Source organism: Pinus tabuliformis, chromosome 9 (assembly GCF_031772625.1).
Source record: "Pinus tabuliformis cultivar Carrire ecotype Pingquan chromosome 9, CPIR1, whole genome shotgun sequence".
Taxonomy (NCBI): domain Eukaryota; kingdom Viridiplantae; phylum Streptophyta; class Pinopsida; order Pinales; family Pinaceae; genus Pinus; species Pinus tabuliformis.
Genome location: NC_142307.1, coordinates 412,934,084 through 412,953,127, shown reverse-complemented (window position 1 = coordinate 412,953,127; position 19,044 = coordinate 412,934,084). Strand labels below are relative to the sequence as shown.

At 35.6% G+C, this 19,044-nt stretch overlaps 1 protein-coding gene across 1 annotated transcript in view; it reads right to left on the bottom strand.

Moving 5' to 3' along the window:
• LOC149148908 (fructose-1,6-bisphosphatase, cytosolic-like) overlaps positions 1-1,774 on the bottom strand; it is a 218,484-nt gene extending 216,710 nt beyond the window's left edge. The window contains exon 1 of the mRNA XM_089439164.1: positions 1,463-1,774. Coding sequence (XP_089295290.1) covers positions 1,463-1,621 — 159 coding nt within the window. The 5' untranslated portion in view covers positions 1,622-1,774. The remainder of the gene's footprint in view (positions 1-1,462) is intronic.
• Between the last annotated feature and the right edge of the window lie 17,270 nt (positions 1,775-19,044).

The window sequence follows — 19,044 nt, the reverse complement described above, 5'->3', positions numbered from 1 at the left end:
TGGATACGATATTCTTATAGTTGTTTCTGAAACTTTTGACATAAACTGATTTGATAAATTCTGACATAAACTGATTTGATTATCAAAGGGTAAACGTGTAGCATAATTGTAAACTGTCACACTATACAGATGATATGACAATACAATATGATACTTCCTGTATTTGAAATCGTTGATATGCACAAGGTGTAATGCTTTTAAGTTTTTGGTTTTATTTCTCAAGTTCAGCTTTCATGCGATGCACCTTGAAATCAGATTCTTAAAATGGTATTCTAACTCCCACACCTACAGCCAAACTCACGCCCACCCCTATGAACCATGGGAATTTGTGTTAGATCTACTGGCATCCCATTTAATGCAAATGGAGATGGTTTTCATGTAAGTACTAGCTTATACGTTATTACAATGGTATCAAAAAGCTACAAAATTTTGCTTTGCACTGTGACCTGTTACAGAGCTCTTCTGAGGATTGAAAGAACTAAAAATACTCATGACCGTAGAAAGGGTCTAAATGATCAAATCAAAACCTAATAAACATTATGGACAAAATGCATGAACCTGTCCTTCTGAGGAAGATACAAAAATAATATTGCTAAGCAAGTAGAAATTACATGATAAAACAATGCAGTGATGTTATTAATAACTCAGAAAATACTGGCCAAATTTTTGAAGAACCTTTGCAGAGCATTCCCCATCCAAATCCATGTGGAGCACCATTTGAGGCAGGGAGGTAGACGGATAGCATATTATGTAGAAGCACAAGATTTAACTAGAGTAGGATAGTTGTTAGGACAGAACAGCATCTAACAAGTATAATTCATCAACGATCAAATTCACAGAGGTACCTGTATTACTTTGCCCGCTTCAACAAAGTTATTTATAGTTTGTGTGAATGAAATTGTTCCCACCTAGAGAAGCCAGGTTGCTGCCTATTTCGAATGGACGGATACATCAACATTTTGTATATATAATTCCTTTAGTCTGAAATTTAAATAACGAATTCTATAGTCTAAAATTTAAATGACATATTAAGTTTGTTGAATATAGGAATCAACACAACCTGGTCAAAGCTTAGGGTTTGATATGCACCTCAAGGTTGTAAAGCTCTACTATGACTCTTAAAATTCCAATATTTTAGCAAATGTAGAAGCAACGCAACCAATGGAAAATGACATACTGAAAATGGCTAATTGTAATCAATATGGTATGCACTCCAGCTTTTTAACACACATCAAATTCATATTTGATGTCAAAGGTGGCTTATTCAAAATGGCCACGTGGGCCTGTGAATGGTATCAATTTACAGGTGAAGCCAGCATTCCTCAGCATATGATTTTGATGTATTGGAGAAAACACTTTTTCCATCATTCTCAGAAAATTTGGGATGAATACTTGCATGAGAATCCTTCTGTAAGTGAATGATTTCAACAGGAAGAAAAGGGGTGGGAATCGATCGACAGACCTTACTGACACAAGAGCATACGAATTTGCAGCCAAGGACTATGTGGCTCAGCAGAATTGTGAAATCCCCGCGAGCTTCCGGATGCTTGGACTGTTCATTTAGCACAAAGCGGGTAATAGTCATCAAGTCTGTTCGATGGGCTTCCGCCGCGTGATCCATTCTTCTCAGTTGCGATTAATGAGATGGAATGAGCTGATCTGATCTGTGCCCGTGCCTCCACACTCTGCTGTAAATTTTAGAGAGCCCCCAGCATTGTAGTTTATTCGACTTCGACATTGCGTAAATTGGTGTATGGTGGTGACGTGGAGCGCCACCTCACGTTATTTATTCTTGGAATAAGTGGAAAACGGCCGTGTCTTGGAATTTGAAATGTGGCCTTTCAGTTGTTTCTGAGGTAAGCTGGCTGTATACAGCTAAGCCAGGGCATTTAATATTGTGCAGGTTTAAGGGTTAGAATATATCTCTTCGAGCATATAAATTTGACTGACTCGAGGTTGTAGAGGAGGGAGTGGGTAGGTTTATTGGGTTTAAGGGTTAAGAACCAGCATAGTCTATTTAGTAAATAAATGGTTTAAAAACATTTAAGCATTTTTGCATGATGTTTAAGGATTAAAATATGTCGAGCATAAAAATTTGACTCGAGGACGTAGATAGGTACGTTTATTGAGTTTCAGAATATGTTTTTTAATCTAGATAATATATAGATTTAACTCGAGATTTCAGATTTAACTACACGATATATGGGAATGAGATTTCCAAAGGGTAGAGATTCCTTTATTTCATAAATAAAAGTCACAGTGGATATGTTTTTTCATGTGGGTCAATCTACTTTCTATCTGGTCCAACTTATCTTGAAGGCGCCATTGTCTCTTTTGGACATTAGCTAATTTGTCTTGCATGTTCTTTTAGGTCATTCATGAAAGAAATTTTATCATCGTATCAATTGCTACTCAATTGTTCTAGAAGCATTTTGATTTGATGGCGTAAACTTCCAAGGTTGTCGTGTCCAAGGTTAGAATCATGAAGGTCAGGAGGGTTGACAGGAGTGGAGTCTACTGCCTCACCTTGGCCAAGAACCTCCTGGTGAGGCCAACTATACCACCCTTGCACCCCTACCCCCCTTCATACCCTACCACGCTAACGAGACATTATGAATTTCTTTGCAGAACAAAAGGTTATGAAGCTGGGATAGTTATGGGACAAGCTCAAAAAAATATGGTCGGATCACAAACCCTAATGGTCATGTCAATAAAGCAAAGCAAATACCAACCCCAAATGAAAACTATTCCAACAGGACCACAAACCCCTTTGAACATGTCAATACAACACGGCAAACATAGGCCCTCAATGAAAATTATTCCAACCAAACCACAAACCCTAAAGACCGAACCAATACAACAAATGGAACACCCATGGGAAGCAAAAAAATTGAAGACCTTGGAACCAATAAAGACAATAAACAGGCCCATCAAAACACCAACTGGTACAGAAATGCTAGGTTGAATAAATATCAACCAACACCTTTCTTTTTAGGTCGCACCACCCCAAGAACATTGATACTAGTAAGACTTAAGGGTCTTAAAACAAACACAACACCCCAAAACCATGAATACCACAACCACCATTACAACCATATTTAGCCCTAAGAGCCAAGAAAAACTAACCAGACACTTCAACAATTATTAATGTAGACCAGACTAGATAAAGTATCCACATTACCTTGTGTTGACACTGAAACTCTGAAAGGTAGCTCTGTTTCCAGTTCACAGAATCACGAATCACCTCCAGCTCATAAAAATCTTAACTTTACTACAGACCTGGGTGTAGAGAAGGCCTAATCCCAGGGTCCCAATTGAGATGCACCAGAGGACAGAGCAAACTTTACTCTACAACTTGGCGCCAAGGACACTCCCTGACCCATAAATAGTTACTAGACCTTATTAATGCCAAGCATACCCAATAAAGGCATAAACCATCACCAAACACCAAGTCGCTAGGTCGAAGTCCCAGCCTCCAACAGGCCCTCATAAGCCCTCTCTGCAACATCTCCTTATACCAAAACCAGATAAAAGATTTAACTATGTTGCACATTCTATAATTAACTGTCACATGCTCATCTGCATGGTCGAGGTGTGCCATGCCACCCCCGCCTCAATTGTCATGAGGATTGGTGGGGTGGTAAACGCCCTCCCCAATGTTCGCTTGCCGTCACTTTTCCATCCTCATCGGGGAAAATTAATAAAGACTTTTTATATAAAAGATTGAGATGTGATTATATTGCAATTTTCAATTAATTGGTGCTATTTTTTATAAAAATATTAAAAAATTAAATTAAAAAAGTTGCGCTTCTTATTTTTAGTATAAAGTTGGGGTTTACTTCTCTTTAAAAAAATTATTTTAATATTATATTTATTTATTGCGCTGAGAAGCGCATTCTACAGCGTAATTAAGTTGGGGTTTACTTCTCTTTAAATTTTTAAATTTTATTATTATATTTATTTATTGCGTTGAGAAGCGCATTGTACAGCTTAATATGAGGGTGATGTGTGATTTTGTCCATGCTCAATGTGGAGTTGACACATGTCTTTAAAAAAAAAACAACAAGAACAACAACGTTGGATATTATTAAAAATAAAATATTCTCTAAATAAAAGAAAATGTTGGCCATAATAAGAAAGACAAAAAAATATATATATATATATATATATATATATATAGTTTTAATTAAAAATATTCTAAAACATTAATAACCCCATTTTCACATGTTCTATGAATTTATTATTGAAAATACAACTTGACTCTTAGGCTTAGCCATAAATAAAATATTTTGATGTCCATGTTAAATAACATAATTTTATATTAAATTTTTAAAAAGATAAAATAATCATTCATATATATATGTGCACACACTTTTTAGTGTTAGGAAAATATATAATTTCTATATTTAAAAAATAAAAAATAAAAATCAATATAGGATTTTTTTTTGTAAGTTAATTTATATTACTTCAAAATAACATATTATAACATTCCATCCATCACCGATAAGAACAGTACACCAAACTCCATTTACTACATTCTTGGTATCAAATCCCAGGAGTGATCATGGATTTTTCCTTTTTCCATTTTCTCTTGCGGACATTAATCTATCCCGTGGAATTTTCAAGAACTATTGTAGATGGAACATTGACATCATTTCTTTGAGATACTTACATTGTCGAAGGTTCTGCCATATTTGTCATTTCCTTGTTACTATCTGAATGATTTGACTTGTGGGTACATTTTATTCCCACTCATTGCAGAAGACACAATTATGTTTGAGTCTCTTTCATTTTCATTTAAAGGATGGATTTCCTTTGCTGAGGGATGAGATGGTGCCACCAAAGGCTGTGCTTAGTCTGGAGGAGTTGATTTGGTAGTAGATGTCGTATGTTGCTAAAGGTTGTCCTTCTTTTAACCTGATGTATTCTTGGACCCTTTATCTCCCTTCGAATCTTACCATCCACCACTCATTTTCTTCGTATCCTAGGGGTAAAAGACCCGTTGTAAAAAGGGGCATGCATATTGTAGATGGTCGGGATGTTAACAAGTCCTACAATGGAAAGAATTATTTTCATAATCCAATGGTTGTGAATAAACCCCCTCCACTTGAGTAGGATTTTATATGGCAACCCTTTACTAAGATCCACTTTAACACATATGCGAACAAAAGTGAAAATTCATTTTGAAAGTATTTCAATGTCTATTTTGATGAAGCAACTTATTAAATCTCCCATGTCTTCTAAGATATCTGGTTGGGCCAAGTGGATGGGTAAGTTAGGAATCCTTACCCAGAATGGAGCTTCCAAAGACGTCATGGTAAGAGGAATAAAATTAGGAAACCATGGTTGCATTGATAAACTAGATTGGCCCCAAAACTAGGGTCCCTAGTCAAAAACCTTTTGTCGGTCCTCCATTTTTTTAAGAACACCACAAAGAATCCTTTTGAGTAAAATAATAGCTCCATATTTTGAGACCAGCTCTGGTGTACCCATTCTAGGAGAGCAGATGTTGAGTGCCAAAATCCATTAAAATGTAAAATAATTGTCTGTCATTCATAATTTGTAGCCCTAAAGTTGGTTATAACATTTTCCACTTCAAGAGATGGAGTATTCGTAGCTTGATAAACAATGAATGATGGCCATAAGAGACCTTTATGTGACAAAGGATTGGCCACTTGCTTGAGGGCATCCTTAAAGTACTTGGACTTAGAAGGAAAAGGTGTCCCCCCACCCATGGCACCATCGTTTAAGTTTGCAATGAGTGAAATTGAGGATCCTTGGTAATGACATAACCATTAAGTAAATGCCCCTACTGAAGTTGTCATCCTTCGTAAAGAAGCCACATAAAATCAGCAAGGGCTCATGTCCATTCTTGAAGTCTGGCAACAAACATAGATACCAAATTTTCTACTTTCACCTTGATGCAAAGAGTCACAACATAAAAATACCTGACAAATACTGGAAATTGCAATAGATTTGGAGCTGCAATTCCATGTTTTACCAGATCTAGATGTGTATCTAGTTTCTTCAAACCCTCCTCTATAGGCAGGATTCGTGGGCCTAGAATGGAGTTGTCAACATGTTCAAAACCCTTGTAGTGCCATTAACTAAATTATCGCTAACAACAATGGCGTAGTTCCCAAAAACCATAACAAACAAACCCAGATCACTGACATTCTTCTCAATGTAAACATTGACATATCTGTACCAACTTTTATCTTCAAGTTGCATTAAGGGTCGACAGAATTTTGGATACAAATCCTCCACATTTTTCAGCTTGATCAAATCCAACCCTTCACTTCGTTTCTCTAGTTATCTTTTGTAATGGATCACCAGTTTTCCATTGTCCAAGCAGATGGAATCAATGTTGTCAATAAAAGGAAAGTTTGCACAAACGTTTTCCATATGAGTGGTACCATCCATCTTCTAATGAAAAGAAACAGACTATCTTTGTAATGAATCAACCGCAGATAGTTGAGTTGTGTGTGGTGTTTAACCATATATAATATATACATAGTTGACATTAAAATATTTTATTTAATGTAGACATTGAAATATTTTATTTATGAATCACATTATTCCATTGAAATGTTTATTTTGTTAATAATATATTTTGAAACATATCAACATTATTTAATCTAGTAAGTTGAAATATTTTATCTATCACCACATTGATTTTTTCATTATTATTACTCTTTTTAAATGCTACACATAAATTTTATATTAAAAAATGAATAAATTACACATCTCTTTTGTATTAAACATCATTTGATTTACGAAAAGTCTTTCAGTAGAAATCACATAACATGTTTTTTTTTTTTTTTTGTCGGCGCGTTTCGAACCAACCAGTGTGGTTCATCACCAGGGCTAGATGAAGAGGCAAACCATGGCAATGGCTTAAATAGAGAGCAATATAGAGACCATAATTTCAAGAAACGACTATTTTTTAAAAATAATATTTAAATTATGATATTAACAAATATTATAAAGTAACAGTGATATTAAACGGCTAGTTTTAAAAAATAATATTTAAATTTATTTATTAAAATCAAATATTAGTAAAAATTCTATTAAGAATAAAAAAATCAAAAGTCAATAATATTTAAATTATGATATTAATTTATTAAAAACAAATATTATTAAGTAATGGTTATATTAAACAACTAGTTTTTTAAAAATCATATTTAAATTAATTTATTAAAATCAAATATTATTAAAAATTCTATTACGGATCAAAAACTCAAAGTCAATAATCTTTTAATTATGATATTAATTTATTAAAAACAAATATTATTAAGTAACTATTATATTAAAAGACTAGTTTTGAAAAATAATGTTTAAATTAATTTATTAAAATCAAATATTATTAAAAATTTCTATTAATGGGAAATAATCGAAAAATATAACTAACAAAAAAAGAAGTCAAACTCCAAACAAGGAGGGAAGTAAAAAATTATAAAAATGAGTCAAGGCCCTAATCGAGACAAGATCATATAATAAATAAAAATAATTAACGGAAGATAAATAAAATAAAACAAAAATATACACAAGTAAATAAATAAATCAACAATAAAATACAGGGTTGAGACCCATTAAACAAATAACAAAAATACTAAAATGAGTTAAGAACAAATAGGATGATAAAATACTTAAGAAAACACGAAGGATCAAGAATATAAACTCTAATGAAAAATAAACCAACAACAAATACTATAAAAGGGACACTAATACCTACACAGATAAATAAACAAACAAAGTAAACCCAAAAAGAAACCTAAAAAACTAGGAGGACACAACTTCTACTAATAATCCAGCCATTATCTCTATTCAAATTATTGGGCCTTTTTTTAATTTCTAGGGCCTCCCTCAATTTACTATGATGGAAATGACTAACCCTAGCAATGACTTGGACCTCCTCAATGAAAATGTGATGCTTAGATTTATCTGCATGCTCTGCCAAAGCAGAGGAGCAGGTCCTGCCATGCTTGGTGTTAGCGACATGCTCATGAATCCTTTGATTAATCAAGCGACCAATCTCACCAATGTAGGGAATCCCACGAGAGCATGGAATAACGTAAACACCCTTCATATTCTTAGGGTCCATTGGGTCTTTTACAAATCTAAAGGAGCTGTGGATGGTATTTAAATATTCAAATATTTTATTATGGAAAATATTAAATAAATCTTTAAAATAAACTATATGAATATCCATGCTAATTAATATCTTTCAATATCAATTTCAGTATTAATTAACATGGATATTCATTTAATTTATTTTAAAAAAATGTTTAATGTTTCCCATAATAAAATATTAGAATATTGAAAAATAAGTAATTGAAAGTAAAAAAAATTCAATTGTTGTTTAATAAGAATTATATCTAACATTTAAAAATATTAATAATAATGAAAAAATTCAATGTGGCCATAAATAAAATATTTTAATATACTAGATTAAATAATGTTTATATATTTTAGAATATATTAATAACAAAATAAGCATTTCAATGGAATCATGTGATTCATAAATAAAATATTCAATGTCCACGTTAAATAAATGTTTTAATGTCAACTATGTATATATTACATATGGTTAAAAAAACTATTATATATTATATAAAATAATTGAAAACATAAATTTTGAAAATATTTCAAGTAGCCTTATTATTCTATATGGTCCATTTTGAGATATATATTTTTAGTCAATTTTGTCTAAAATCTAATAAAGATTTGGTGGAAAGAGGATTTTCAAGGTATTGAATCCATTTATATGCTTACAAATTCAATTTAAGATTTTAGTCCATTTATATATTCAAAGATGCAATTTAAATAATGAAAAATACACATTGAATGTATGTGTGTAATCTATCTTAATCATTGATCTACTAAGTGCCCATAGGCATCAAATTCTTTGAGGTGTTTACCTTTTTTCATATTTTGCACTCTAAAATAAGTTTGCACCTCAAGAGATTTGATCCCTATCACTGCTTGTTAGATTTGTGCTTAAGATGGATCTATACTGGTATTTATTACAACTATGTTTTTCAAAATTAGATTACATGAATTATTACTCTAAAAAAAACCCACTCCAAAGATTCTTAGATGAAATGTGAAAAATATCATCCACTATGAGAGTAAACTCCCACTAATAGATGACATCAATAGATGGGAATTGAAATCTAAATCTTTTAAGCACTCAAAAGTTTAAAAATCATTTTGTTTAACCATCTCAATACTTAAGAGATCATGGGAGTATACTCTCATCAATAGATGACACAATATATGGGAATTGTAATCTAAATTTTTTAAGCACTTAAAAATTTGAAAATCATTTTGTTTAATCCTTAATAGATTCGAGGATAAGATAGATTTATGTTATGATATGTCTATCTATAAAGTGCAACACATTATTACATATCTTGATAGGTGATATATGTTCAATATTCTAATCATTTTGAATATATATAAATTGCACCTTACTTTAATTACATAATTCATTTGCATAAATGACCCAAGAAGCAAAGTATATAACAATGTATTTATATTGATTTGAAGCTTAGTAAATTAGCTTAAAATTCTATTAATTAATTTAATCTATTTAAATATTTGTTTTACATATTCTAAAAATTGACATGGAATATATAATGAAAAGTATGTTAAACAAGAAAGATATAGAACACAAGACTTTATTCTATTGTGGAGTATTCTTTTGAGGATTGAGGAAGATAGAGGTTGGAGCTTTGGGGTTGGTGATGGAGATTTTGAGGTTTTTTATGCATCAGGGTTTAGCTTTCGTGTGGTCTGGTCGTATGACGTTTCCTGGTTTCGGTAACCTCTGACCCCACTTTTCTTCTTGTGTTGCAGGGGGGTTTATATTTTGTTGTTTTTTGGGGTTTCGTTCCTCTTTATTGCTTGGTGTTTGGGTTAATCTTCATGGGATTCTGACTGGTCCTTATCTTTGGTTATTTTGGGATTGTTTATGTTGAAACAAGGGTTTGATCGGCGTAATTATATGTGCCTTTCATGTGCATGTTTGGGTCAGTGTCTATTCATTTTTTGTCATGGTGTTGTCGACATTTCTATGGCATCGATGGAATATCTGGAGCAGGTTGATTATTCTGTGAGCCCCATAAGGGGGTCCATCTTCTCCGCAATCGTTATTGGGGTTTCTTAGCCTTTACCGGGGTTTTTAGTTTTGGGTCCAAGCACAAACCTTGGGTTAACATGGTGTCCTTCCTTGCCGATCATGAGAGGAGGACATGTGGTATCCTCGTGCCCTCCTTGTGGTCCTCCCATGACATGTGTCAGTTACTCTTGCCCATTGATTTATTCACATCCTGCTTACTCAGGTGGTTTTACTCAAGCTATCTCCAGTAAGGGTTTTTTGGATCTTCAACATCCTTTCTCGGGAAGTATTTTTGGAGGGATTTTTGCTCTTCTGGGGTCGATTGGGGGATCCTCTATATCCTTTTTGCCTCAAGATATTAGTATTGGGGGTTTTCAGCGAGTTTTCGCACCTTTTGTTGCTCAGACCTGTGAAAAGGCGGGCGGTGGTTTTCCTTAGATGTCGGTCAACTAATTGGCTCTCGTCGTGATCCCTCCTACCGTTTATGGGTCAGATGTTAATGGGTTTGGTCCCATTGGAGTTGTACCTTAGGCGGATGGGGGTTTAAGTTCTCAAAATATTTGCATGAAGAAGGTGCAGCCTATGGAGGGGGACATTCATCTTATGCCTCATAGTCTGTGCGTGGGTGATGAGGTGGTGATGGTGGGTGTGACGGAGTTGGCAGATTTCTCGCTGGTTGGGCAGGTTCGAGGTAGGAAATTTGTGTTGGCTACTATTAATGACTGGTGTGACAAGGTTATAAAGCATGTGGTGTCGATGGTTCCATAGGTCTTCATGTTGGTGATGGGATGGTGGAGAAATAAGATCATTTAATTACAAACATAAATATATATTTTATTAATGATTGAATGATGATTACAATGAATAAGGGTTATGCCTTTAAATATAGCCCAAGAGCCATTACATGAGGGGGCATGATATTTGATCGTGCCCCTTAGTCTAAAAATGAATTTAACAAGTTAGTAAAATAATTGTATACATAACATTGTCTCCCTCTCAAAAGAATGTTTTGTCCTCAAAGCATACGTAATGATGGTTGTTGTTGACGAAACACTTTTGTCTCCCAAGAGGCATCTTCTTATAGTAGGTTCTTCCACTTGATAAGGTACTCTTTAATTACTTGAGATCGTAATTTCCTTTACCTAGTAGTAATAATTGTTAAAAATAGCAATAAGAAATCTTAATTTAATTTGTCCTTGAATTAAATTAGGAATTAAATCAAAATTCTATTCTCATAGCAACTTATAATGGTTAACTAAGTTAATTTGACTTAGTTGGCTTAGTAAATTCGAGTTGGAAGTCTATCTAGAGTCATGTAGAGTGATTCCTAAATTTTAGGGTCCAGGTTGAGTTCTTTTGAGTTGTAATTAATTAACTCAGTCTAACTGAGTTATAATCAATTAAACTAGTTCAAACAGTTGGAGGAACTAGTAGGAGGTCTAGTAGTGGGGATCAACTTCAGTGCAGCTTCACTGCTCCACCAGTTAACTGAAGATTCACTCATAAATAACTCATGCATGTCATTTCAGAGGAAGACCTAGTTGAGATTAGAGTTCAGGGACAGTGTACTATCAGTTGTATAATTTTCCGAGTTGTACAGATGGTGCATGAAATCATTGGAAGGCTTATGGATGGATTTCACAATTATGGTGAGGGTTTCCCAATTAAATATGGGTTAATTCTCTCGGAAATTGTGCAAGGAAGTAGGGGCTTGGCAGGCAGCAGATTTGGCTAAGTGTTGGCTTGAGCTAGTTTGTGAAGTAGAGAGATAGATTATACTTGTGCAGGAATTGTTCGGGTTGAACAAGCATTGTATTTTCTTCTCAGAACTTCTGGTTAATGCCATATAGATAGTCAGGGTTTTGAGCAGTTGCTTTCCCCAGAAAATATTTTGTTATATGCGATTGAAATTCTTCCTTTTCTACTTAGTGTTTTCATCAATAAATTTTTGTTTCCGCTAATGAGTAGAGTAGATTCAAGTCTTTTGTTCTAGTATATTACATAAGCCGTTTGAATATACAAGTAAAAATCTACATGGTATCGAAGCTAAAGACATTATAGAAGAGAAGAATTCGAGTTTGTTGCACAAGTGAAATCGAATTTGCAGGTTCATACTTCAAAGTCATTAGTATGTCATTATACGGTTTGATACTTGAGTATGCCCTGGAGGGCAGTTTGAATTACATAGCTTGGAAGGACATGATGGAGGCAGTGTTGGAAGACAACGAGCTAAAGGAATTCATAGATCACAATATTCTAAAGCCTCCAGCATCTGATGCTAAAGATCTGGTTGAACGGAGAAAGTGTGTGGCAAAAGTGAGAAGGATTATCCTAGAAGGAGTTCGAGATCATATTGTCTTGAATCTCCACGGTAAGGAAACTCCATTTGCAATGTGGAAGGCATTGACAAACCTGTTTTAAGATAGCAGTGAGCAAAGGAAGTTGGCACTGAAGGAAAAACTCAGAAATATCAAGACAGAGAAGGTCAACTCTATTTCAAATTACTTTACCAAGTTGACCCAATGTCGGGATGAGCTTGTAAGTGTCAGGATTATTGTTGTCGAAGATGACATGGTGAGCCTAACACTTCTAGGACTTCCCAAGAGATGGCACAGTTATTAGGACTCAGTTAATGGGAGGGAGAGGCTACCAAAGTGGGAGTGATTATGGTTCGACTTGGTACAGGAAGAGATTCGGTGGAACACCAGAGATGGATCCTCATCAAAGCATGATGATGAGGAGAACTATGCCTTAGCAAGTAAGGCAAAGAAAGGGAAGGGGAATTCATCCCATTCCAAATCAGATTCTTGTCAGGGTGGCAAGAAGAAGGACATGTCGAAAATCAAGTGTTTTCACTGTCATGAGTTGGGACACTTTGCCACAAAGTGTCCGCACAAGAAGGCCGGTAAGAAGCCCTCGAGAGGAGGAGTAGGTGAAGCTCTTGCTTCACAGTTTGAACTAGATTTTACCCTCATCACTCATATCGCGTCATCGATGATGGGTAGTGTGTGGTACATAGACAATGGAGCTTCATTCCATATGACCGGTAACAAAGAGCTCTTCAGTAACTTGGAGGAGAAGGATCTCCAAATTCATATCAAGATGAGTGATGATGGGAGGTATAACGCAACTAGGATTGGTATAGTTACCTTTCAGAGGGAGTCTGGTTCTCCCCAAACTTTGAGAGATGTTATGTATGTTCCAGGTTTGAAGAAGAACTTGGTTTTTGTTGTTGTGTTGGAGCATAGAGGCTATGATGTGATATTTAGTAAGGGAAAGGCATTCCTTCGTCACATAATGACAGGACAGGTGAAGAGTATAGGGGTTCGAGTGAATAATCTCTACGAATTGGAGGTAGAAGACTGTGCTGCTTTAGCACTAAATCAAAGAAAGTGGAAAGTCGAGACATCGATGAGTTGTTGCACAAGATATTGGGTTACTTACATCATGGCACTTTGAAGATATTGTAGTAAATTTCTATAGGGATTCCCAAGGGTATACTAGAGCAGAGAGACACATGCAAAGGGTGTACATTGGGGAAGTACACCAAGGCTTCCTTTCATGACAAAGACAATTGAGCACATGCGATCCTTGATCGAGTTCACTCAGATGTGTGTGGAATGTTCTCGACAACATCCACGTCCAAGCATATGTATTATGTTATATTTGTTGATGATTTTTCTCGTAAGTGTTTGATTTTATTCATGTAGAAGAAATATCAGACATTCGCAAAGTTTTGTGAATTTAAAGCACTTGACAAAAAAGATGCGGGCAGGAAATTTAAAGCTCTTAGAAGCTATAACGGTGGAGAGTATGTGTCGAATGAGTTTAAAATAGTATGTGCATCAGAAGGCATTCAAAGGGAGTTGAGAGAACCTCATAACCCACAGCAAATTGGGGTGGCTGAAAGGAAGAACAAGAGTATTGTGGGAGTGGTATGGGCGATGTTGCATGATCAAGGCCTACCATTACACTTGTGGGTTGAAGCATGCAATACAATTGTTTATTTTCAGAACAGAAGCCATTATCGAATTCTTGGGATAAGTACAATAGAAGAGGCTTTTCTAGGGAAGAAACCAGATGTGGCACACTTTAGGATCTTTAGTTCATCAGTCTACTTCCATGCTACCAAAGATGCATGGAAAAATCTAGAGCCAACAACAGAGTTGGGCATATTTGTGGGGTACATTGATACACCTCACAACTATTGGGTGTACCTGCCAACCAACGGGATGATAGTGGTTTGCATAGATGTAAAATTCGATGAAGAGAAGGTCATGGGATGTTCCATTGAGAGGGAGCTCTAGCTACATGCAGATGAGGAGATTTTAGCTCCAAAGGAGGAACCTCAGGATGATGTGGAGCAGCCACATGCAGAGGAGTAGGGAGTGGAAATGCCCACTCATTCAAAGTCTTCTAGAGATGGGAGAAAGCGCACCAAAGAGGTTGACAGGTTATTGCATGATGCTAGAGAGAATGTGGGAGCACCCACATAATAGCACAAGCAGAGGAGGTCACCAGAGAGGTACATTGGCTACATGGCTCTGATGAGTGGGAGTGTAGAGATTGAGCCATCCTCTTTTGAGGAAGCAGTGTAACAACTAGTTTGGGTTGATGCCATGGTTGAGGTGTATGACTCCATTATTAGGAACAATGGTTGGGATAGGTTCCAAGACCGACAGACAAGTCAGTGGTGAGTTCCATATGGATTTGCAAGGTAAAGCAAGCAAATGATGATAGTGTGGAGAAACACAAGGCCAGGTTTGTATCTAGAGGGTTCTCTTAGGTGGAGGGGATTGATTACGATGAGAATTTTGCTCCTGTAGCAAGGTACTCATCAATCAGATCCATTCTAGCACTGTCAGCGTATATGGGATGGAAGATACATCATATGGATGTAAAGACAACATTCCTCAACAAAATGATTGAGGAATAGGTGTATATTGAGCAGCCTGAAGGATTTGAGACCTTCAATAGAGATCTGCATGTGTGCAGACTCAGGTAAGAACTGTATGGACAAAAACCAGCACCCCGTGCTTGGTACACCATGATCGATAGATATTTCACCGGGTTGTGCTTCACCAAAAGTGAAGAAAATGTGAACCTTTACCATATTGTGGTTGAAGGTAAATTGTTTATTATTGTTTTATATGTCGATGATTTGATTGTGATAGGTGATGATAAGTTGATCAAGCCTTGCCGTGAGAGGATCTTGCAAGAGAGTTCGAAATGAAGGACTTGGGGCTCCTGCACTACTTTATGGGGATGGAAGTATGGAAAGGAGATGAGGAACTATTTGCCTCTTAGGGAAAGTATGCCAACGAGATATTGAAGAAGTTCCACATGGAGAGTAGTAAACCCATGGATACTCCTCTAGATGGTAACTAGAGGAAGGAGGATGCTACTTCCAGTGAAGTAGTGGAGGCTACTATTTATAGGCAGCTTGTGGGTTCACTCATGTATTTGGTGAACACACGACCGAACATGTGTTATGCAGTTAACCAACTTAGTCAAGCTATGGTTAAGCCAACCAAACTGTATTGGAAGGCAACCAAACATGTGTTGAGATACCTCCAAGACACCACTCAGTTTGGTCTTTGGTACAGACGAATAGAGGGAGTAAAGCTTCAAGGCTTCATCGATGTAGATTGGCAGGGAATCCATCTAACATGAAGAGCACATCAGGTGGGATCTTCAGTATTGGGTCAGCAGTTGTTTCTTGGTACAACAAGAAACATAGATCAATTGAAATCAGTTTAGCAGAAGCAGAGTACATGGTTGCTAGTCAAGCAGCTTATGAGGCTACCTAGATAAGGAAGATTCTTGTTGGTTTGTTTGGTCATCAGATGGATCCAACATCGATTTACTGTGACAATAAGAGTTGTATCAACCTCTCTGAGAATCCAGTTTTTCATGATCAATCCAAGCATATTGATATCTGATATCATCATCTTTGAGATTGTGTACAAAGGAGAATCATGTTGCTAGAGTACATTCCCATGGAGGAGCAGGATGCAGATATTTTGACAAAGGCCTTGTCAAGATGCAAATTCGAGTTTCATAGAGGCAGGATCAGGGTAGCAGATAATCCCTTTCTTGTTGAGAGGGAGTGTTAAAAATAGCAACAAGAAATCCTAATTTAATTTGTCCTTGAATTAAATTAGGAATTAAATTGAAATTATATTATCGTAGCAACTTGTTATAGTTAATGTTGGCTCAGTAAATTCGATTTGGAAGTCTATCTAGAGTCATGTAGAGTGATTCCTAAATTTTAGGGGTCCAGGTTGAGTTCTTTTGAGTTGTAATTAATTAACTCAGTCTAACTGAGTTATAGTCAGTTAAACTAGTTCAAACAGTTAGAGGAACTAGTAGGAGGTCTAGAAGTGGGGACCAGTTAACTGAAGATTCACTCATAAATAAATCATGCATGTCATTTAAGAAGAAGACCTAGTTGACATTAGAGCTTAGAGATAATGTACTATCAGTTGTATAATTTTCCGAGTTGTACAGATGGTGCATGCAATCATTGGAAGGATTATGGATGGATTGCACAGTTATGGTGAGGGAATTTCCCAATTAAATATGGACTAATTCTCTCAGAAATTGCGCAAGGAAGTAGGGGCTTGGCAGGCAACAAATTTGGCTAAGTGTTGGCTTGAGCTGGTTTGTGAAGCAAAGAGATAAATTGTACTTGTGCAGGAATTGTTCGGGTTGAACAAGCATTGTATTTTCTTCTCGTATCTTCTGGTTAATACAATATAGATAGTCGGGGTTTTGAGTAGTTGCTTTCCCCAGAAAAATATTGTGTTATATGTGATTGCAATTCTTCCTTTTCTGCTTAGTGTTTTCATCGATCAATTTTTGTTTCCGTTGATGAGCAGAGTAGATTCAAGTCTTTTGTTCTAGCATATTACATAAGAAGTTTGAATCTACAAGTAAAAAATTACAATAATTCTTTCTGGTTCTAAGACAAACTTGTCTTCATCATCTAATATCAGAAGCGTTGTCTGTGTTGATTGGTGTTTGCCCAATGCTTTTTTAAGACTAGATACGTGGAAAATGTTATGAACTCGACTATTATCCAGAAGGCTTAAGTTGTATGCTACTTGACTGATCTTTTTGTTAATATGAAACAATCCATAGAACTTTGGTTCCAGTTTGTTTTTTCCTTTGTTATATATATATACATAATATATAGTTTAAAAACATAATATATATATATATAGTTTAAAAACTATATGCTATATAATTAAATTAATTAATTTAATTTAATTATTAAAAATACTATATGTTATATAATTAAATTAAATTAAATAATTATTTAAAAAACAAAAACTGGCGGACAAATATACACCCCCACAAACTCGTTCAATGTCGTTGATGTCAATGGCCGATTTCAGCAAAAAATTGATTGATTTGGAGAATAGGATTACTAACCACTCCGATGATTTCAACAAAAAAATAATCGATCTCAAGAGTAAGGTTATCGGGCATTCCGACGATACCAAGAAGCTTCAGGGTACGAAAAATCGGATAGAACTACAGCTCGGGCAGAACCATATCCAATCCAAAATGAATCATAATCAAACAATAGCGTTGTTGAACACCTTGTGTGGAAGGACGAAGGTTACACCCGAACAACTACTCCAAGATGATGGAGGTAATCAACAACACAATTCATCAGATTCAACAAATTCAACAGATTCTCATGAAAAAGCGGAATCTCCAAAAAAATCATCCACGCACCATCAAGGAAATAGTAACATGACTTTTTCAAATAAGAAACTTTGGGATACATTCACCAATCAACACCCTCTTTTCGCTCCACCATTAGCAACGTATCAACGAAAGGCAAAAATCGAGTTGCCCAAATTCAATGGGAACGAAAAATGCAGCGTTGCATGGTTGAATAAAGCAGAAGAATACTTCGAGATTTATGACATCGACAATGATGATGAAAATAGTAGGCACGCTTCCATGAAAATGGAAGGAGAAGCATATAATTGTTATATGCGATGGAAGAAGACAACAATCACCATTAGTTGGAGAAAATTTAAGGATGCATTTTTTAAAAGATTCCAAGGTGTAAAGGAAGAAGAGTTCTTTTCAACACTCATCAGATTACGACAAAAAGGAAATGTGGATGAGTACACTCGAGAATGGGAGACCTTAGCAACACGAGTACCTGGGTTATCAGAATCTCGTCTAATTCAATCATACATCTCTGGACTTAAAACTCATCTACAAGTAGAACTTGAGCTTCATGACATTACGTCAATAGAAGTAGCAAGACAAAAAGCAAAAACTGTTAAAAAGAAATTTTAACGGATATTGTGGTCAAAACCAGAAAAAGTATATTCGAGACGAAGAATGCCCCAATCTGTGGATACGGATAATACAAGATATGTTCCACCACATCGTCGTGAAGGTGAAAAATCTAACGTAGAAATGCAAAGGATAAAAGAAGGCAAATGCAAATGTTGTGGCGAGAAGTGGGACCCTAAACATAGGTGTGCAAAAGGAAAAGAATCAAAGAACTTATATAACTGTGAAGCAACTAATGATTCAAACAATAATGATTCAGACATAGAAGAAACAGAACATGCCCTAGAATTCTCTCTAGAATTAGATGACGAAAGTATTCTGCAAGTGTCACTATCAGCTATGACAGGTATATCACAACCCCAAACTCTAAAATTGAAAGGACATATAAAGAAGAACAACGTAGTGGTTCTCATCGACTCCGGTAACACCCACAATTTTTTAGATGCAATTGTGGCAAAGGGACTCAACATTTTCTTATTTCCCTTACCCAACATGAAGGTGATGGTAGCCGATGGTAAGAAGATCGAAAAGGTAGGGAAATGCCATAAGGTCAAATTTCATATTCAAGACTTTAATTTAGAATCCCCATTCTTCAC